Below are 19,986 nucleotides of genomic sequence, written 5' to 3' on the forward strand. Positions count from 1 at the left end.
GCGCGTAAGCCTCGAGCGGGCAGGAACGAAGGATTTTACTCAAAGACAGGATTATTCGTTCGTACGCCGTCTTCGAAGTAACTTCGTCGTTACATTCGCCTGTTATCAACGCTTGCACGATCATCGATAATTTGTTTACCGAAGGTTAGCTATATTAGATAATCACATTACTACGATTTACGTTTAAATTTCCGTTTAACATTCGTATTCCCGTTTCCAAATTCGATTTTCAATAACTAAATTTAATAACGTAAATTTCGCCGACTTGATTCTCGACCCGCCAGTTCCTGCTTGCCAGTGACTAGCGGTGATTATCGTTTGGTTTGATTTAAACCAATTAGTTTCAAAATTACGATTTCTACGAATGATTAACGTAGGCCTACGTTTATTCTAATTAGTTCGCCGTTTTAATACCCCGAGACTCGTCGTCTGAGTTCTAAACCCCGTCTTTGGCGGGTGAAAGAATCGAGTCTTGGGAGCAGGCTGAGTTGAATAATCAGCTACAAAAATTAGTATTAAATTTATTTTAAACCACTCACGTTAAATTATCCGTCCAATTATATTAATTAGGCCCCGACGACTCTGTAGGAATTGCTTTTTACATTAGATTCGATTTTATTATCCACCACCGTCTTTAGCCAGATAGTTTACAGTTTAATACGAGTATTTATATCACATTGGCTTAAGATTGAATACTCGTCGGCCCTACAGAGTCATTCTAAAAGTTAGGCAAAATTCTCCAAAACACGTTAGCGAAGGTGAGGATGAAATAGCTCCTACTGAGCGTCTGCAGGATTTCCTGAGCGCTTCTAGAGCTCTGAGCCTTCGATTAAATTTAACTAAATTGATCAGTCAAAGCCGTGACAACTTCGTATCGACCCCTGGATTTTTTCTCGGCTCCTTCTGAGCGCTCCGGGGAAGAAATTTGAGTGTGGCCGGTTCTAGGGGTAGGCCTAGCCTGACTTAGGTGAATACTAGTTTATTCCCCCCCTAGAATTTTGCGTCACATCTCTGGCGCCCGAACATTTGGACTCGATAACACGGTTTTGACTTTGATATTTAAACGAAATTACGAGATAAACGAAATCTACGACGACTTCGACTACTACGACGACCATTACTCGACCCGAACGTTATCGATTAGCCACGTAACGATAGACACGGTGGAAATTCAAACGTCGACGACTACAACTACGACGAAATTTCCGAAATAATGACTTCGACTATGGAGAGCTTACCGAGATCGCCGATAGACGACCCGCGCGTCGGTTGGATCCACACTTTGAGCGGACGATAATAGCTGAGACGACGAAGTATTAGCTGGGAACTGGGAGTAGCGTCGCCGAGCTTCGCAAACGCTGTTGCGAGTCTTTGGAAAACCCGTTGGGAAGCATCGGTCAGCCGATGAACCCGACGGTGACTACGATATCGTGGACTACCGCTTATGCGGCCCATGATAGCCGAATTTGACCGCAGTTGCTGAAACCTCCAACGCGCCAGGAGACGGCCAGCATGCGAGATATATTCGGGACTCCCACCGAACATTCTTCACCCGTTCGACGAACCCTCGAAGTGTTGTTAAAGCTGCCAGCCAACATCCCGTCGCCCTGGCAAGATATTCCGTCGCGCATCACGTTTTTCGGTCCAACGACGGAACACGATCACCACATAACGTTCGATAGACACAATGATTTACCCGACGCCGTACGACCTCCGAGTGGAGCCGTTTGCTCCATTTCATAACACAATTCACGGGAACCGTCAGCCGCGAACGCGCCCCCAGAGATTACCGACCCTTCGTCAACGTGGTCATCTCAGGTGAGACGTTCAGCGCCCTCGTCGATACCGGCTCGTCAGTCAGTCTGATTGGAGATCGTACGTCACTTTCGGACGTGCGTCGTCGTACCCGACCAGACTGACGTCAACCAACGAATGGACAACGCAGCGTGTGTTTCGGATCGATACCGAGTAGACGACGATTGCTGGCCAACCTTATTCGCGGGATATCCACGTCCCGGGCCTAAGTGTGGAGGTGGTACTCGGCATTCGGTGTACTGCTGACCTCGCTCTAGTCAGAGTACACACCGTAGTACGAAACCTCCACAACGACGATGTCTCCCCGCCCTTTCCGGTCAAAAACATCAACCACGAAATCAAAAATTTTCAAAATTACACGGAAAACAAACACGAAATTCGCAGAATTTCTGGAACACGAAATACCGCTGTTTGACAACGATTAGGGGTAGTCGGCGTTGACTGAGCAGACGCAGTGGCTCAGGGCAATTGCAACCCCTGTCAAACAGAGGTATCCCAGAAATCCTGAAACGCAATTTATCGTAAAGGACGCTTTCCCGAGGCAACCCGTGGCAAACGGGGGCCAAACGGACCTGGCCACGGTGAGTCACCTCACATCGGAGGTGGCCGACGTGCCTCGTGAACGTTCCAACGTACTAATTCGCCGAGACCGGAAAGACGACGCATCGAGGCTACCGCGACGAACGACGGCCAATCGGGCCTTGTCGTGGTGAGTCACCTCACATCGGAGGTGGCCGACGTGCCTCGTGGACGACGCCCGACACGACGTAGATTCTTCAAAACCGAAGAGCCGACCGAACAACGCAACGAACTCCGACGCACGCCCCGACGGAGCTGGTGTGGTGATATCCCTCCCGTTGGTTGATACGATACGATACGAACGATTACGACTAAACGACGACTTCTACACGCACTCCTTCTTCGAGACCATTCCGACCCCGTCCGAACCCCTACGTTTAAGATATTTTTTTCTTTTTTTTTTGCTGAAGTTGGTAAGGGGTGTAAGGTACCAAATTTTAAGGGGGGTAAAAACGTACTACGAATAAATGAACACCAGAACTTACCCGATTTTTAACCACAATAGCCTACTCCGAGGCCTATGTGTTGGCCATAGCTTGGGCTATGGGCCAAAGAACGTAGGCCTATTTTTATTCGCAGTGAAGTAAACAAACACATCCACAACTACATATTTTTATTCTTAATAGCACTTCGTTTCACATAATAAAGTTAAACCGGCCGATTTTACAGACATTTAACGCCGCCGACGACATAACCCCAAACTGGTGTTTATTTGTTGACAGACGACAGACGAAACTAGACCAGCTCAACAAGTGAATTCGATCAGCTGTTGTCTAGTAGTACTTGAGTTCGCCGCTTGAGCGCGTAAGCCTCGAGCGGGCAGGAACGAAGGATTTTACTCAAAGACAGGATTATTCGTTCGTACGCCGTCTTCGAAGTAACTTCGTCGTTACATTCGCCTGTTATCAACGCTTGCACGATCATCGATAATTTGTTTACCGAAGGTTAGCTATATTAGATAATCACATTACTACGATTTACGTTTAAATTTCCGTTTAACATTCGTATTCCCGTTTCCAAATTCGATTTTCAATAACTAAATTTAATAACGTAAATTTCGCCGACTTGATTCTCGACCCGCCAGTTCCTGCTTGCCAGTGACTAGCGGTGATTATCGTTTGGTTTGATTTAAACCAATTAGTTTCAAAATTACGATTTCTACGAATGATTAACGTAGGCCTACGTTTATTCTAATTAGTTCGCCGTTTTAATACCCCGAGACTCGTCGTCTGAGTTCTAAACCCCGTCTTTGGCGGGTGAAAGAATCGAGTCTTGGGAGCAGGCTGAGTTGAATAATCAGCTACAAAAATTAGTATTAAATTTATTTTAAACCACTCACGTTAAATTATCCGTCCAATTATATTAATTAGGCCCCGACGACTCTGTAGGAATTGCTTTTTACATTAGATTCGATTTTATTATCCACCACCGTCTTTAGCCAGATAGTTTACAGTTTAATACGAGTATTTATATCACATTGGCTTAAGATTGAATACTCGTCGGCCCTACAGAGTCATTCTAAAAGTTAGGCAAAATTCTCCAAAACACGTTAGCGAAGGTGAGGATGAAATAGCTCCTACTGAGCGTCTGCAGGATTTCCTGAGCGCTTCTAGAGCTCTGAGCCTTCGATTAAATTTAACTAAATTGATCAGTCAAAGCCGTGACAACTTCGTATCGACCCCTGGATTTTTTCTCGGCTCCTTCTGAGCGCTCCGGGGAAGAAATTTGAGTGTGGCCGGTTCTAGGGGTAGGCCTAGCCTGACTTAGGTGAATACTAGTTTATTCCCCCCCTAGAATTTTGCGTCACATCTCTGGCGCCCGAACATTTGGACTCGATAACACGGTTTTGACTTTGATATTTAAACGAAATTACGAGATAAACGAAATCTACGACGACTTCGACTACTACGACGACCATTACTCGACCCGAACGTTATCGATTAGCCACGTAACGATAGACACGGTGGAAATTCAAACGTCGACGACTACAACTACGACGAAATTTCCGAAATAATGACTTCGACTATGGAGAGCTTACCGAGATCGCCGATAGACGACCCGCGCGTCGGTTGGATCCACACTTTGAGCGGACGATAATAGCTGAGACGACGAAGTATTAGCTGGGAACTGGGAGTAGCGTCGCCGAGCTTCGCAAACGCTGTTGCGAGTCTTTGGAAAACCCGTTGGGAAGCATCGGTCAGCCGATGAACCCGACGGTGACTACGATATCGTGGACTACCGCTTATGCGGCCCATGATAGCCGAATTTGACCGCAGTTGCTGAAACCTCCAACGCGCCAGGAGACGGCCAGCATGCGAGATATATTCGGGACTCCCACCGAACATTCTTCACCCGTTCGACGAACCCTCGAAGTGTTGTTAAAGCTGCCAGCCAACATCCCGTCGCCCTGGCAAGATATTCCGTCGCGCATCACGTTTTTCGGTCCAACGACGGAACACGATCACCACATAACGTTCGATAGACACAATGATTTACCCGACGCCGTACGACCTCCGAGTGGAGCCGTTTGCTCCATTTCATAACACAATTCACGGGAACCGTCAGCCGCGAACGCGCCCCCAGAGATTACCGACCCTTCGTCAACGTGGTCATCTCAGGTGAGACGTTCAGCGCCCTCGTCGATACCGGCTCGTCAGTCAGTCTGATTGGAGATCGTACGTCACTTTCGGACGTGCGTCGTCGTACCCGACCAGACTGACGTCAACCAACGAATGGACAACGCAGCGTGTGTTTCGGATCGATACCGAGTAGACGACGATTGCTGGCCAACCTTATTCGCGGGATATCCACGTCCCGGGCCTAAGTGTGGAGGTGGTACTCGGCATTCGGTGTACTGCTGACCTCGCTCTAGTCAGAGTACACACCGTAGTACGAAACCTCCACAACGACGATGTCTCCCCGCCCTTTCCGGTCAAAAACATCAACCACGAAATCAAAAATTTTCAAAATTACACGGAAAACAAACACGAAATTCGCAGAATTTCTGGAACACGAAATACCGCTGTTTGACAACGATTAGGGGTAGTCGGCGTTGACTGAGCAGACGCAGTGGCTCAGGGCAATTGCAACCCCTGTCAAACAGAGGTATCCCAGAAATCCTGAAACGCAATTTATCGTAAAGGACGCTTTCCCGAGGCAACCCGTGGCAAACGGGGGCCAAACGGACCTGGCCACGGTGAGTCACCTCACATCGGAGGTGGCCGACGTGCCTCGTGAACGTTCCAACGTACTAATTCGCCGAGACCGGAAAGACGACGCATCGAGGCTACCGCGACGAACGACGGCCAATCGGGCCTTGTCGTGGTGAGTCACCTCACATCGGAGGTGGCCGACGTGCCTCGTGGACGACGCCCGACACGACGTAGATTCTTCAAAACCGAAGAGCCGACCGAACAACGCAACGAACTCCGACGCACGCCCCGACGGAGCTGGTGTGGTGATATCCCTCCCGTTGGTTGATACGATACGATACGAACGATTACGACTAAACGACGACTTCTACACGCACTCCTTCTTCGAGACCATTCCGACCCCGTCCGAACCCCTACGTTTAAGATATTTTTTTCTTTTTTTTTTGCTGAAGTTGGTAAGGGGTGTAAGGTACCAAATTTTAAGGGGGGTAAAAACGTACTACGAATAAATGAACACCAGAACTTACCCGATTTTTAACCACAATAGCCTACTCCGAGGCCTATGTGTTGGCCATAGCTTGGGCTATGGGCCAAAGAACGTAGGCCTATTTTTATTCGCAGTGAAGTAAACAAACACATCCACAACTACATATTTTTATTCTTAATAGCACTTCGTTTCACATAATAAAGTTAAACCGGCCGATTTTACAGACATTTAACGCCGCCGACGACATAACCCCAAACTGGTGTTTATTTGTTGACAGACGACAGACGAAACTAGACCAGCTCAACAAGTGAATTCGATCAGCTGTTGTCTAGTAGTACTTGAGTTCGCCGCTTGAGCGCGTAAGCCTCGAGCGGGCAGGAACGAAGGATTTTACTCAAAGACAGGATTATTCGTTCGTACGCCGTCTTCGAAGTAACTTCGTCGTTACATTCGCCTGTTATCAACGCTTGCACGATCATCGATAATTTGTTTACCGAAGGTTAGCTATATTAGATAATCACATTACTACGATTTACGTTTAAATTTCCGTTTAACATTCGTATTCCCGTTTCCAAATTCGATTTTCAATAACTAAATTTAATAACGTAAATTTCGCCGACTTGATTCTCGACCCGCCAGTTCCTGCTTGCCAGTGACTAGCGGTGATTATCGTTTGGTTTGATTTAAACCAATTAGTTTCAAAATTACGATTTCTACGAATGATTAACGTAGGCCTACGTTTATTCTAATTAGTTCGCCGTTTTAATACCCCGAGACTCGTCGTCTGAGTTCTAAACCCCGTCTTTGGCGGGTGAAAGAATCGAGTCTTGGGAGCAGGCTGAGTTGAATAATCAGCTACAAAAATTAGTATTAAATTTATTTTAAACCACTCACGTTAAATTATCCGTCCAATTATATTAATTAGGCCCCGACGACTCTGTAGGAATTGCTTTTTACATTAGATTCGATTTTATTATCCACCACCGTCTTTAGCCAGATAGTTTACAGTTTAATACGAGTATTTATATCACATTGGCTTAAGATTGAATACTCGTCGGCCCTACAGAGTCATTCTAAAAGTTAGGCAAAATTCTCCAAAACACGTTAGCGAAGGTGAGGATGAAATAGCTCCTACTGAGCGTCTGCAGGATTTCCTGAGCGCTTCTAGAGCTCTGAGCCTTCGATTAAATTTAACTAAATTGATCAGTCAAAGCCGTGACAACTTCGTATCGACCCCTGGATTTTTTCTCGGCTCCTTCTGAGCGCTCCGGGGAAGAAATTTGAGTGTGGCCGGTTCTAGGGGTAGGCCTAGCCTGACTTAGGTGAATACTAGTTTATTCCCCCCCTAGAATTTTGCGTCACATCTCTGGCGCCCGAACATTTGGACTCGATAACACGGTTTTGACTTTGATATTTAAACGAAATTACGAGATAAACGAAATCTACGACGACTTCGACTACTACGACGACCATTACTCGACCCGAACGTTATCGATTAGCCACGTAACGATAGACACGGTGGAAATTCAAACGTCGACGACTACAACTACGACGAAATTTCCGAAATAATGACTTCGACTATGGAGAGCTTACCGAGATCGCCGATAGACGACCCGCGCGTCGGTTGGATCCACACTTTGAGCGGACGATAATAGCTGAGACGACGAAGTATTAGCTGGGAACTGGGAGTAGCGTCGCCGAGCTTCGCAAACGCTGTTGCGAGTCTTTGGAAAACCCGTTGGGAAGCATCGGTCAGCCGATGAACCCGACGGTGACTACGATATCGTGGACTACCGCTTATGCGGCCCATGATAGCCGAATTTGACCGCAGTTGCTGAAACCTCCAACGCGCCAGGAGACGGCCAGCATGCGAGATATATTCGGGACTCCCACCGAACATTCTTCACCCGTTCGACGAACCCTCGAAGTGTTGTTAAAGCTGCCAGCCAACATCCCGTCGCCCTGGCAAGATATTCCGTCGCGCATCACGTTTTTCGGTCCAACGACGGAACACGATCACCACATAACGTTCGATAGACACAATGATTTACCCGACGCCGTACGACCTCCGAGTGGAGCCGTTTGCTCCATTTCATAACACAATTCACGGGAACCGTCAGCCGCGAACGCGCCCCCAGAGATTACCGACCCTTCGTCAACGTGGTCATCTCAGGTGAGACGTTCAGCGCCCTCGTCGATACCGGCTCGTCAGTCAGTCTGATTGGAGATCATACGTCACTTTCGGACGTGCGTCGTCGTACCCGACCAGACTGACGTCAACCAACGAATGGACAACGCAGCGTGTGTTTCGGATCGATACCGAGTAGATGACGATTGCTGGCCAACCTTATTCGCGGGATATCCACGTCCCGGGCCTAAGTGTGGAGGTGGTACTCGGCATTCGGTGTACTGCTGACCTCGCTCTAGTCAGAGTACACACCGTAGTACGAAACCTCCACAACGACGATGTCTCCCCGCCCTTTCCGGTCAAAAACATCAACCACGAAATCAAAAATTTTCAAAATTACACGGAAAACAAACACGAAATTCGCAGAATTTCTGGAACACGAAATACCGCTGTTTGACAACGATTAGGGGTAGTCGGCGTTGACTGAGCAGACGCAGTGGCTCAGGGCAATTGCAACCCCTGTCAAACAGAGGTATCCCAGAAATCCTGAAACGCAATTTATCGTAAAGGACGCTTTCCCGAGGCAACCCGTGGCAAACGGGGGCCAAACGGACCTGGCCACGGTGAGTCACCTCACATCGGAGGTGGCCGACATGCCTCGTGAACGTTCCAACGTACTAATTCGCCGAGACCGGAAAGACGACGCATCGAGGCTACCGCGACGAACGACGGCCAATCGGGCCTTGTCGTGGTGAGTCACCTCACATCGGAGGTGGCCGACGTGCCTCGTGGACGACGCCCGACACGACGTAGATTCTTCAAAACCGAAGAGCCGACCGAACAACGCAACGAACTCCGACGCACGCCCCGACGGAGCTGGTGTGGTGATATCCCTCCCGTTGGTTGATACGATACGATACGAACGATTACGACTAAACGACGACTTCTACACGCACTCCTTCTTCGAGACCATTCCGACCCCGTCCGAACCCCTACGTTTAAGATATTTTTTTCTTTTTTTTTTGCTGAAGTTGGTAAGGGGTGTAAGGTACCAAATTTTAAGGGGGGTAAAAACGTACTACGAATAAATGAACACCAGAACTTACCCGATTTTTAACCACAATATCCTACTCCGAGGCCTATGTGTTGGCCATAGCTTGGGCTATGGGCCAAAGAACGTAGGCCTATTTTTATTCGCAGTGAAGTAAACAAACACATCCACAACTACATATTTTTATTCTTAATAGCACTTCGTTTCACATAATAAAGTTAAACCGGCCGATTTTACAGACATTTAACGCCGCCGACGACATAACCCCAAACTGGTGTTTATTTGTTGACAGACGACAGACGAAACTAGACCAGCTCAACAAGTGAATTCGATCAGCTGTTGTCTAGTAGTACTTGAGTTCGCCGCTTGAGCGCGTAAGCCTCGAGCGGGCAGGAACGAAGGATTTTACTCAAAGACAGGATTATTCGTTCGTACGCCGTCTTCGAAGTAACTTCGTCGTTACATTCGCCTGTTATCAACGCTTGCACGATCATCGATAATTTGTTTACCGAAGGTTAGCTATATTAGATAATCACATTACTACGATTTACGTTTAAATTTCCGTTTAACATTCGTATTCCCGTTTCCAAATTCGATTTTCAATAACTAAATTTAATAACGTAAATTTCGCCGACTTGATTCTCGACCCGCCAGTTCCTGCTTGCCAGTGACTAGCGGTGATTATCGTTTGGTTTGATTTAAACCAATTAGTTTCAAAATTACGATTTCTACGAATGATTAACGTAGGCCTACGTTTATTCTAATTAGTTCGCCGTTTTAATACCCCGAGACTCGTCGTCTGAGTTCTAAACCCCGTCTTTGGCGGGTGAAAGAATCGAGTCTTGGGAGCAGGCTGAGTTGAATAATCAGCTACAAAAATTAGTATTAAATTTATTTTAAACCACTCACGTTAAATTATCCGTCCAATTATATTAATTAGGCCCCGACGACTCTGTAGGAATTGCTTTTTACATTAGATTCGATTTTATTATCCACCACCGTCTTTAGCCAGATAGTTTACAGTTTAATACGAGTATTTATATCACATTGGCTTAAGATTGAATACTCGTCGGCCCTACAGAGTCATTCTAAAAGTTAGGCAAAATTCTCCAAAACACGTTAGCGAAGGTGAGGATGAAATAGCTCCTACTGAGCGTCTGCAGGATTTCCTGAGCGCTTCTAGAGCTCTGAGCCTTCGATTAAATTTAACTAAATTGATCAGTCAAAGCCGTGACAACTTCGTATCGACCCCTGGATTTTTTCTCGGCTCCTTCTGAGCGCTCCGGGGAAGAAATTTGAGTGTGGCCGGTTCTAGGGGTAGGCCTAGCCTGACTTAGGTGAATACTAGTTTATTCCCCCCCTAGAATTTTGCGTCACATCTCTGGCGCCCGAACATTTGGACTCGATAACACGGTTTTGACTTTGATATTTAAACGAAATTACGAGATAAACGAAATCTACGACGACTTCGACTACTACGACGACCATTACTCGACCCGAACGTTATCGATTAGCCACGTAACGATAGACACGGTGGAAATTCAAACGTCGACGACTACAACTACGACGAAATTTCCGAAATAATGACTTCGACTATGGAGAGCTTACCGAGATCGCCGATAGACGACCCGCGCGTCGGTTGGATCCACACTTTGAGCGGACGATAATAGCTGAGACGACGAAGTATTAGCTGGGAACTGGGAGTAGCGTCGCCGAGCTTCGCAAACGCTGTTGCGAGTCTTTGGAAAACCCGTTGGGAAGCATCGGTCAGCCGATGAACCCGACGGTGACTACGATATCGTGGACTACCGCTTATGCGGCCCATGATAGCCGAATTTGACCGCAGTTGCTGAAACCTCCAACGCGCCAGGAGACGGCCAGCATGCGAGATATATTCGGGACTCCCACCGAACATTCTTCACCCGTTCGACGAACCCTCGAAGTGTTGTTAAAGCTGCCAGCCAACATCCCGTCGCCCTGGCAAGATATTCCGTCGCGCATCACGTTTTTCGGTCCAACGACGGAACACGATCACCACATAACGTTCGATAGACACAATGATTTACCCGACGCCGTACGACCTCCGAGTGGAGCCGTTTGCTCCATTTCATAACACAATTCACGGGAACCGTCAGCCGCGAACGCGCCCCCAGAGATTACCGACCCTTCGTCAACGTGGTCATCTCAGGTGAGACGTTCAGCGCCCTCGTCGATACCGGCTCGTCAGTCAGTCTGATTGGAGATCGTACGTCACTTTCGGACGTGCGTCGTCGTACCCGACCAGACTGACGTCAACCAACGAATGGACAACGCAGCGTGTGTTTCGGATCGATACCGAGTAGACGACGATTGCTGGCCAACCTTATTCGCGGGATATCCACGTCCCGGGCCTAAGTGTGGAGGTGGTACTCGGCATTCGGTGTACTGCTGACCTCGCTCTAGTCAGAGTACACACCGTAGTACGAAACCTCCACAACGACGATGTCTCCCCGCCCTTTCCGGTCAAAAACATCAACCACGAAATCAAAAATTTTCAAAATTACACGGAAAACAAACACGAAATTCGCAGAATTTCTGGAACACGAAATACCGCTGTTTGACAACGATTAGGGGTAGTCGGCGTTGACTGAGCAGACGCAGTGGCTCAGGGCAATTGCAACCCCTGTCAAACAGAGGTATCCCAGAAATCCTGAAACGCAATTTATCGTAAAGGACGCTTTCCCGAGGCAACCCGTGGCAAACGGGGGCCAAACGGACCTGGCCACGGTGAGTCACCTCACATCGGAGGTGGCCGACGTGCCTCGTGAACGTTCCAACGTACTAATTCGCCGAGACCGGAAAGACGACGCATCGAGGCTACCGCGACGAACGACGGCCAATCGGGCCTTGTCGTGGTGAGTCACCTCACATCGGAGGTGGCCGACGTGCCTCGTGGACGACGCCCGACACGACGTAGATTCTTCAAAACCGAAGAGCCGACCGAACAACGCAACGAACTCCGACGCACGCCCCGACGGAGCTGGTGTGGTGATATCCCTCCCGTTGGTTGATACGATACGATACGAACGATTACGACTAAACGACGACTTCTACACGCACTCCTTCTTCGAGACCATTCCGACCCCGTCCGAACCCCTACGTTTAAGATATTTTTTTCTTTTTTTTTTGCTGAAGTTGGTAAGGGGTGTAAGGTACCAAATTTTAAGGGGGGTAAAAACGTACTACGAATAAATGAACACCAGAACTTACCCGATTTTTAACCACAATATCCTACTCCGAGGCCTATGTGTTGGCCATAGCTTGGGCTATGGGCCAAAGAACGTAGGCCTATTTTTATTCGCAGTGAAGTAAACAAACACATCCACAACTACATATTTTTATTCTTAATAGCACTTCGTTTCACATAATAAAGTTAAACCGGCCGATTTTACAGACATTTAACGCCGCCGACGACATAACCCCAAACTGGTGTTTATTTGTTGACAGACGACAGACGAAACTAGACCAGCTCAACAAGTGAATTCGATCAGCTGTTGTCTAGTAGTACTTGAGTTCGCCGCTTGAGCGCGTAAGCCTCGAGCGGGCAGGAACGAAGGATTTTACTCAAAGACAGGATTATTCGTTCGTACGCCGTCTTCGAAGTAACTTCGTCGTTACATTCGCCTGTTATCAACGCTTGCACGATCATCGATAATTTGTTTACCGAAGGTTAGCTATATTAGATAATCACATTACTACGATTTACGTTTAAATTTCCGTTTAACATTCGTATTCCCGTTTCCAAATTCGATTTTCAATAACTAAATTTAATAACGTAAATTTCGCCGACTTGATTCTCGACCCGCCAGTTCCTGCTTGCCAGTGACTAGCGGTGATTATCGTTTGGTTTGATTTAAACCAATTAGTTTCAAAATTACGATTTCTACGAATGATTAACGTAGGCCTACGTTTATTCTAATTAGTTCGCCGTTTTAATACCCCGAGACTCGTCGTCTGAGTTCTAAACCCCGTCTTTGGCGGGTGAAAGAATCGAGTCTTGGGAGCAGGCTGAGTTGAATAATCAGCTACAAAAATTAGTATTAAATTTATTTTAAACCACTCACGTTAAATTATCCGTCCAATTATATTAATTAGGCCCCGACGACTCTGTAGGAATTGCTTTTTACATTAGATTCGATTTTATTATCCACCACCGTCTTTAGCCAGATAGTTTACAGTTTAATACGAGTATTTATATCACATTGGCTTAAGATTGAATACTCGTCGGCCCTACAGAGTCATTCTAAAAGTTAGGCAAAATTCTCCAAAACACGTTAGCGAAGGTGAGGATGAAATAGCTCCTACTGAGCGTCTGCAGGATTTCCTGAGCGCTTCTAGAGCTCTGAGCCTTCGATTAAATTTAACTAAATTGATCAGTCAAAGCCGTGACAACTTCGTATCGACCCCTGGATTTTTTCTCGGCTCCTTCTGAGCGCTCCGGGGAAGAAATTTGAGTGTGGCCGGTTCTAGGGGTAGGCCTAGCCTGACTTAGGTGAATACTAGTTTATTCCCCCCCTAGAATTTTGCGTCACAGAATCCTTAACCATATACATTATTGAACCGGTAACCATATACGTTATTGAATCAGTATCCACATACGTTATTGAAATCAAAATAAGGTATTTGGATACGGATTCAATGACATATATGGATACTGATTCCCTCGTGAATCAAATCGTAATTTTGATCACCACTGAATCGAATTGCATTGAATTGGAATTTCGATGCATCGCACGCCCCTATTGACAAGTTGGGAGAAACTATATGTCATATTGCTAATAGTTTATTTTCCCTTGCAGTACGTCCACGACGGCAGTGAGACCACAGAGGAGGTGTTCAGTGTTGTAGCCAAAGCCGGAGACAAGGAGAGTCATCCTGCAAGAGTCAAAGTGATCATATCTCTAGTCAATGATCAGGTAAGGGGACAGAGCTTTGCTTTGGAGAGTCACAAGTGATGGTTTTAGGTAATTGAGAAAACCAGGTTTCATTGAAGAAATTACAAAATGGAAAAATTACTTTGCCACCTTTACTGTGTAAATGTGATCGATGGTTATTACCATTTAATTGACGAATATATTGATAGTAATTAAATAGTATTTTCCACACAATGTAAATGAGGTTTGCAGGCTCAAAGTTTAAAGTTTGAGAGCTTGTACAATGTTTTGTCCAAGGAGCAGACACTATTTTCCACTGATTCAACTCAAAGTGGCAAAATTTAACCCTTGTTACTAAATTATAGTAGCATGTTGAATTAATTTTGCACTTTACTCCACACACTCAAAATTTACATATATGTCTTGAATTTTTCTCAACAATCCTTTTATATTTGCACTTTTGTTATATTTGTGTCTGCTGTCATGGCATTTTGTTGTGGTGCTTTTGTGCACATTCGAGTAACAATGAGTGTTAAGAATTCTATTGATTGAAAATATATTTTGCCTTTAGTTTGTCTCCAAGACATAATATGTTTTGACATTTAAATATTTTTGCCTTTGGACTGGCCCTAACACATATTTTGGGTTTTTAGAATATTAACATGCGCTTGATTATTGTTCGTTTTGTTATATGGTTTGTATTCTTGTTCGAAATTAAAACTGAGGGGCTCAATTACTTTGCTTTTAATTAATTTTAGTGTTTTTTTCCTCAAAATATTAATAAAGTCTATAACTGTTCTTAATAACTCTAAATTTCAAATCTCAAGACACCTCAAAATTAATAATAAGAAAAAAAATTGCAGCACTTTATTTAAAGGTAAACTCTCTTCCCACAAACATTGTAATGAGTGAGAAAATTCATGTAAATAGTTAACTCTTAGTACTGTAGAGGTTTTATGGAATAACATACACATACACTACTATTTACTTCAGTAATTCCATTATCTATTTTATTAACCTCTACCACCATTTCCGTTACCCAGGATTTGATCATAAATTACCTCCATAATTCGTATTGCTCAAACTATGCTGTATTCAAAACTCTAAAATATAATTGTTCCATATATTTTTATCAAGGAGTGTCATCTTTTTTGTATCAATCTTGCTGTTAGTTATCTGGAAAATGTGTTATTTTTGGCACTAACTAGATTACTCTTGACAGGTGCCATTGGTGATCAACAACACAGTGCTGAGGTTGTGGCGAGGCGGATCACAGACCATCACATCTGCACATCTAGGTAAGTAATTTTAAAAAATGTTAAGAGGTTGGCGTTCTTTTTCATTTCTGTTTTTTCATCCACGTTTAAACTGATGGCCGTACGTGAAAGGTACGTAGAAGAGTTGAGCCGGTAGAGTATAAGATAAATTTTAGAGAACTGTAGTGATAAATTATTAGTGACGGCACTGGGACCCACAAAATTGCTCCCTTGGAATAAGTCCATTGCCCTACTCGTTGAGCCACCAACTCACAAAACAGAAATAAATCTGTTGAAAAATTATGGCACGAAAATACTTTACCTTCTAAGCTAGCTTAGATCTGTAAATAGTTTCAATTGATTGAAGTAGGCAGTGTGAAATGTAATCAGAATCCTTAGTCATATGTAGCAAAAAAGATTGATCAGATCACCTACCAAATCTGAGGATAGGGAGAGTGAAGTGGTTGTCTTTGTGATGTTATATTATCAGTGGGTAAATCCTGAAAATATTTGATTTAAAATGGTAGTTCTAAAGACTGAGAGAAATTAAAATTGGCCACGTAATTGAGGAATTTTAACTTTTGCACTGTTACTCAGTCCCGGATTTAAGGTAGCCTCAGGCCCGTAATGAAAATTCCCATTGTAAAAAGTGAACATCTCTCTTGATCATGGAGACATAATCATCATCACCCAAGGTCGCAAAAAAATATTAATTTTAGGAAAAAGTCCATTTTAGTTCTAAAAGAGTGTATTTTTTTTACAAAATGCTGCATCCCCCTTTTGCTTGCAGTGGTAAATCTGGCAAAAAAAATGACTATAAAGAACAAACCAACAACCAATTTTGATTTCTTTATTGAAGCTAAAATAATGTTGACACTATACAAGTAATTATACTCAGATTATGTGTATATTTAATGAGGTTATGTATGGCCAGGTGCTGAAGACCGGGACTCGCCGCCAGAGAACATAACGTTCGCCATACTGTCGGCCACAGCTGGCCACATTGCGCTGGCTGCCTCGCCTCACTCCCCCATCGACAAGTTCACTCAGGCTCAAATCAACAATCTCCAACTGGTATTTGTACATTCTGGTAGGTTGCTCTTTGAGAAGCGTATACCTCGAGATGTGTGTCAGAATTGTTGTAATTAATACAAGTTTGCAAGTCTGGTATTTGATGTGGTCAATGAATACAAACAAACCTTATAAGAAACAAAATGCCCATGTTAAAAATTTAGCCTGAGATTTTTGAATTTTGGCTAGTTCCCGCGACGACTGCCCCGCAGGAAAGGCGCTGCTATCGGGACCCCACAGCAGTGTGAGTGTGACATAGACTTGGCCTAGAAAGGGAGGGAGGGAGAGAGAACGAGGATAACTTAGTGCTTACTTAGGGGCGGCCGCACATACTCGTTTTGGCGGCAAAATCCAGTTTGACTATTCCTCATAAGCATTTAGATTCTTATAATGTTTGTATTCATTGATGTGGTACAAGTAAATTATTTTTATCTTGATTACTAATTTACATGAGTACCAAGTCCAAATGACTTGTTGATTTAGTACCTGGATAGTTTGGGCCAGTACCATTCTTTAATTTGAGGTTATGTTGCAAGACTAATGGAAATATGGAGAAATTGTCGTGGGATAAGGCCTAGTAAGCCCTGCTCTGCCGTAGCAAACCTGCAGACTAAGCAAATTTATATTTTTCTTGTTGGATTTTCACTTAAATATTTCCTATTTGAATAGATTTCTTGTCAGATTTATTCCCTATTTGAATAATATTAGGTTTAACAATTATTTAAAGGTTTGATACTACAGGAAGGATGATAAATTGTGTTTTTAAATAAATATTATTAGCTTAGTATTAAACTAGCTGTGTGCCCGTTCTACGCACGGGGATCTTATAGTAGTCAGTTGAAACCTTCTTATATTAAGATTAAGAACAGCAATTAGTTTGCATATTTGCAGATATGCTGGCAAAACTATTATATATAAACCTTCGCAAATACAGTATCTGACAGTTCAAGCCAAAATAAATGCTTCGCAATTAAATGTCACCCGGATCGTGTTGGTCCATATGTCCAATGATTAAACTTAAAAATGTTTTATAGATCCATGAAGCGTAGCCCTAAAGTAGGCCTATAATTGAAAGTTACTTTCTACATCGGTTAACTTAAACGTATTTAAAGTACTACCTCAACCTCACCATTTAACACTTTATTCCGGTTGACATTTTCAGTATCAAAGGTGCTCTTGTCCATTCCGTGAAACACTGAGAAATAAGGACATTAATGCGTTACCAACATACAACAAAACAACACAATACAACAATCCAACAAAGGCCACGAACTATTGATACATAAACAATATAAAGGCGTAAACAATTCATGATGGTTTGCCCAACAAATGTTTTACTCAAATAGGTTATCATTTTCTTAGCATACCGGGTAAGCTAAGATTTGGAATCCAGGCAGAAAAAGCAAAACTTATACAGAGTTAAGACATCACTTAAATTGAATACGGACGGCTCTAATAAATAAGGTGCAACACCAACGATATCTAATTTGTAAACTACCAGTTCTAAGGAAAAGAACCAGTACCTACGTAAGAACCTACCTAAGAATTACAGTAAATCGGACCAATTAAATACATTAATATCTAGTCCCGAGGTTATTGATCTCTTGCTTTTGGATTTTCTCGTAAAAAGTTATAGCGTAAACTTATCGGTGTCAGTTTGAAAAAGAAGCAACCTTACCCAAACAACTTTTTGTTATTTAATAGATTACGCATTCTCTAAACAATTATTAGTATATCTATTAACATTAGAAGGAAATGTGACGAAAATCACACAATGTTGGGGGTTTGGTCATTTGTAATTTTATTTTTTAAGTAGGTAGGCCATGTATTCTATGGAAAAGTACCGGTATCAAGGATCGTCGTCAAAAAGGTTGTTATGAATAAATATGTAGGCTTACGTACCCAAGATATGAGCTATGGGCCTATTGGCTGTATGGTCCAGCGATTGCATCACACGGTGAGTAGAAACAGAAAGTTACACATTGGAAAAGCGAGTTTAGCACTTCCTCTGTTAAACCTCTGTTACAATCACCCACTCAGGGGCGGACTGGCCCGCCGGCCCACCGGCCGGTGGGCCGATACGCCTTCTCAAAATTCCAATATTTGCGCCCTCGTTAAAGGAAAAATTCATAATTAAAAAAAAAAAATGAGACGAGACGTATTTTTAGAAAGCAAGAGTAAAAACTTCGAGTAAAAGTTTCAGCAGTAAATAGGAAAACATAAAGTCGGGTGTGAGACCTGAATAGACACTGTCGACAAGCGAGAGCAAAGCAGCTCTTCTCTCTCGTACGTGTAGGCCTACTCCGAGTGGAAGGCACTTTAATCTGTGCTGTGGTCTGAGCTACTTAAAACAGCTGTCCTCTCCCCGCGTCATTTTACGCCGAACCCGAAAAAAACTGCACTGCGACTGCATCCGACATCGGTCTCGGTCGGTGTCACGATGTATTGTCGTCTGTGGTAAACAACTAGTGAAGATAATTTAATATTATTTCATACTTGTTATAATATTTCATTATTGCTCACACTATAACTATTTCACTTTAAGCACAGAAAACATACTACTAGTATGTTTTCTGTGCTTTAAGTCACATTTAATTTTTATCAATGTCAACTCAACTCTCTTGTAAAATGGCGTTTGCCGTGCATGTAATAAATAAATAAAGAGTGTGAGCTGCCAATTAAAATGTGTCCCTCTTTAGTGAGTGTCTAATTTGTGTCTCTGTGTCGAAAGCTTCAATTTATTTTTATATTCTTTACCTACACAGGAAACATGAACGAATGTAGTATTGTAGAATCCCTACTTTTACAAAATTAAAATTAGATTTAGTGACAGTGTATTTGTTACTTGTATACTTACTTACTTGTATACTTGAAGTCTGTGTCGTTGACCGATGATATCGGTATGACTGCGTCATATTTACTTAATACTAAGAAAACTATTTACACACTATTTACACTGTGGCAATGGCTAAAAAGTGGCTCGTTGCCTAGCTCTTCAAGGCTGTAAAGAGGCCTATTTACCAGCCTGTCACGTAGGGCCGTCTTAAAATCGTCTAGGTCCAGGTCGCGTACATGTTAACTTAACCATTACACAGTAAAGGTTAAACAGTAAACAGTATTTTAATATGTGGCTACCGCCTATTAATTAATGATTTCAATATGCACTATGGCACTAATTTGGTCAACTTTCCTATTTTACTTACACATAGCCAGCCCAAAATACCTTCGTAGTTCTCTCTAGGCTATGGCTTCCATTTCGTTTGTAGAAATAGCTTAGGTAGGCCTACTTTAGGGTTTTTGACTTAATGTAATGCTAAAACAATTTAAGTCAATAAATTGGGGTTTTTCACAGTGAAAGCATTATTGTTTGTGTTAAAATAATTTCATAGAAATCTGAAATAGGTATATAACTTCTGTTATTTACAGTGCCAAAAAATACAGCAGTTGCAGGTTCAGGTTGTAAACAGGAGGAAGCACATGATTTATATTGTATGCATGCAGCCAAGTCATGCAAGGGAAAATAGTGAAAATACA

General features: G+C 43.7%; 1 protein-coding gene across 1 annotated transcript in view; it reads left to right on the forward strand.

Moving 5' to 3' along the window:
- LOC128996616 (chondroitin sulfate proteoglycan 4) overlaps positions 1 to 19,986 on the forward strand; it is a 57,865-nt gene that overhangs the window by 30,339 nt on the left and 7,540 nt on the right. Inside the window, exons 25-27 of the mRNA XM_054422021.1 lie at positions 14,051 to 14,167; positions 15,348 to 15,423; positions 16,316 to 16,471. Of these exons, the coding sequence (XP_054277996.1) occupies positions 14,051 to 14,167; positions 15,348 to 15,423; positions 16,316 to 16,471 (349 nt within the window). The remainder of the gene's footprint in view (positions 1 to 14,050; positions 14,168 to 15,347; positions 15,424 to 16,315; positions 16,472 to 19,986) is intronic.

This window comes from Macrosteles quadrilineatus, unplaced genomic scaffold (genome assembly GCF_028750875.1).
Source record: "Macrosteles quadrilineatus isolate MER2022 unplaced genomic scaffold, UCM_ALF_1.0 Scaffold_6__1_contigs__length_79288215, whole genome shotgun sequence".
In the NCBI taxonomy this organism is placed as follows: Eukaryota; Metazoa; Arthropoda; class Insecta; order Hemiptera; family Cicadellidae; genus Macrosteles; species Macrosteles quadrilineatus.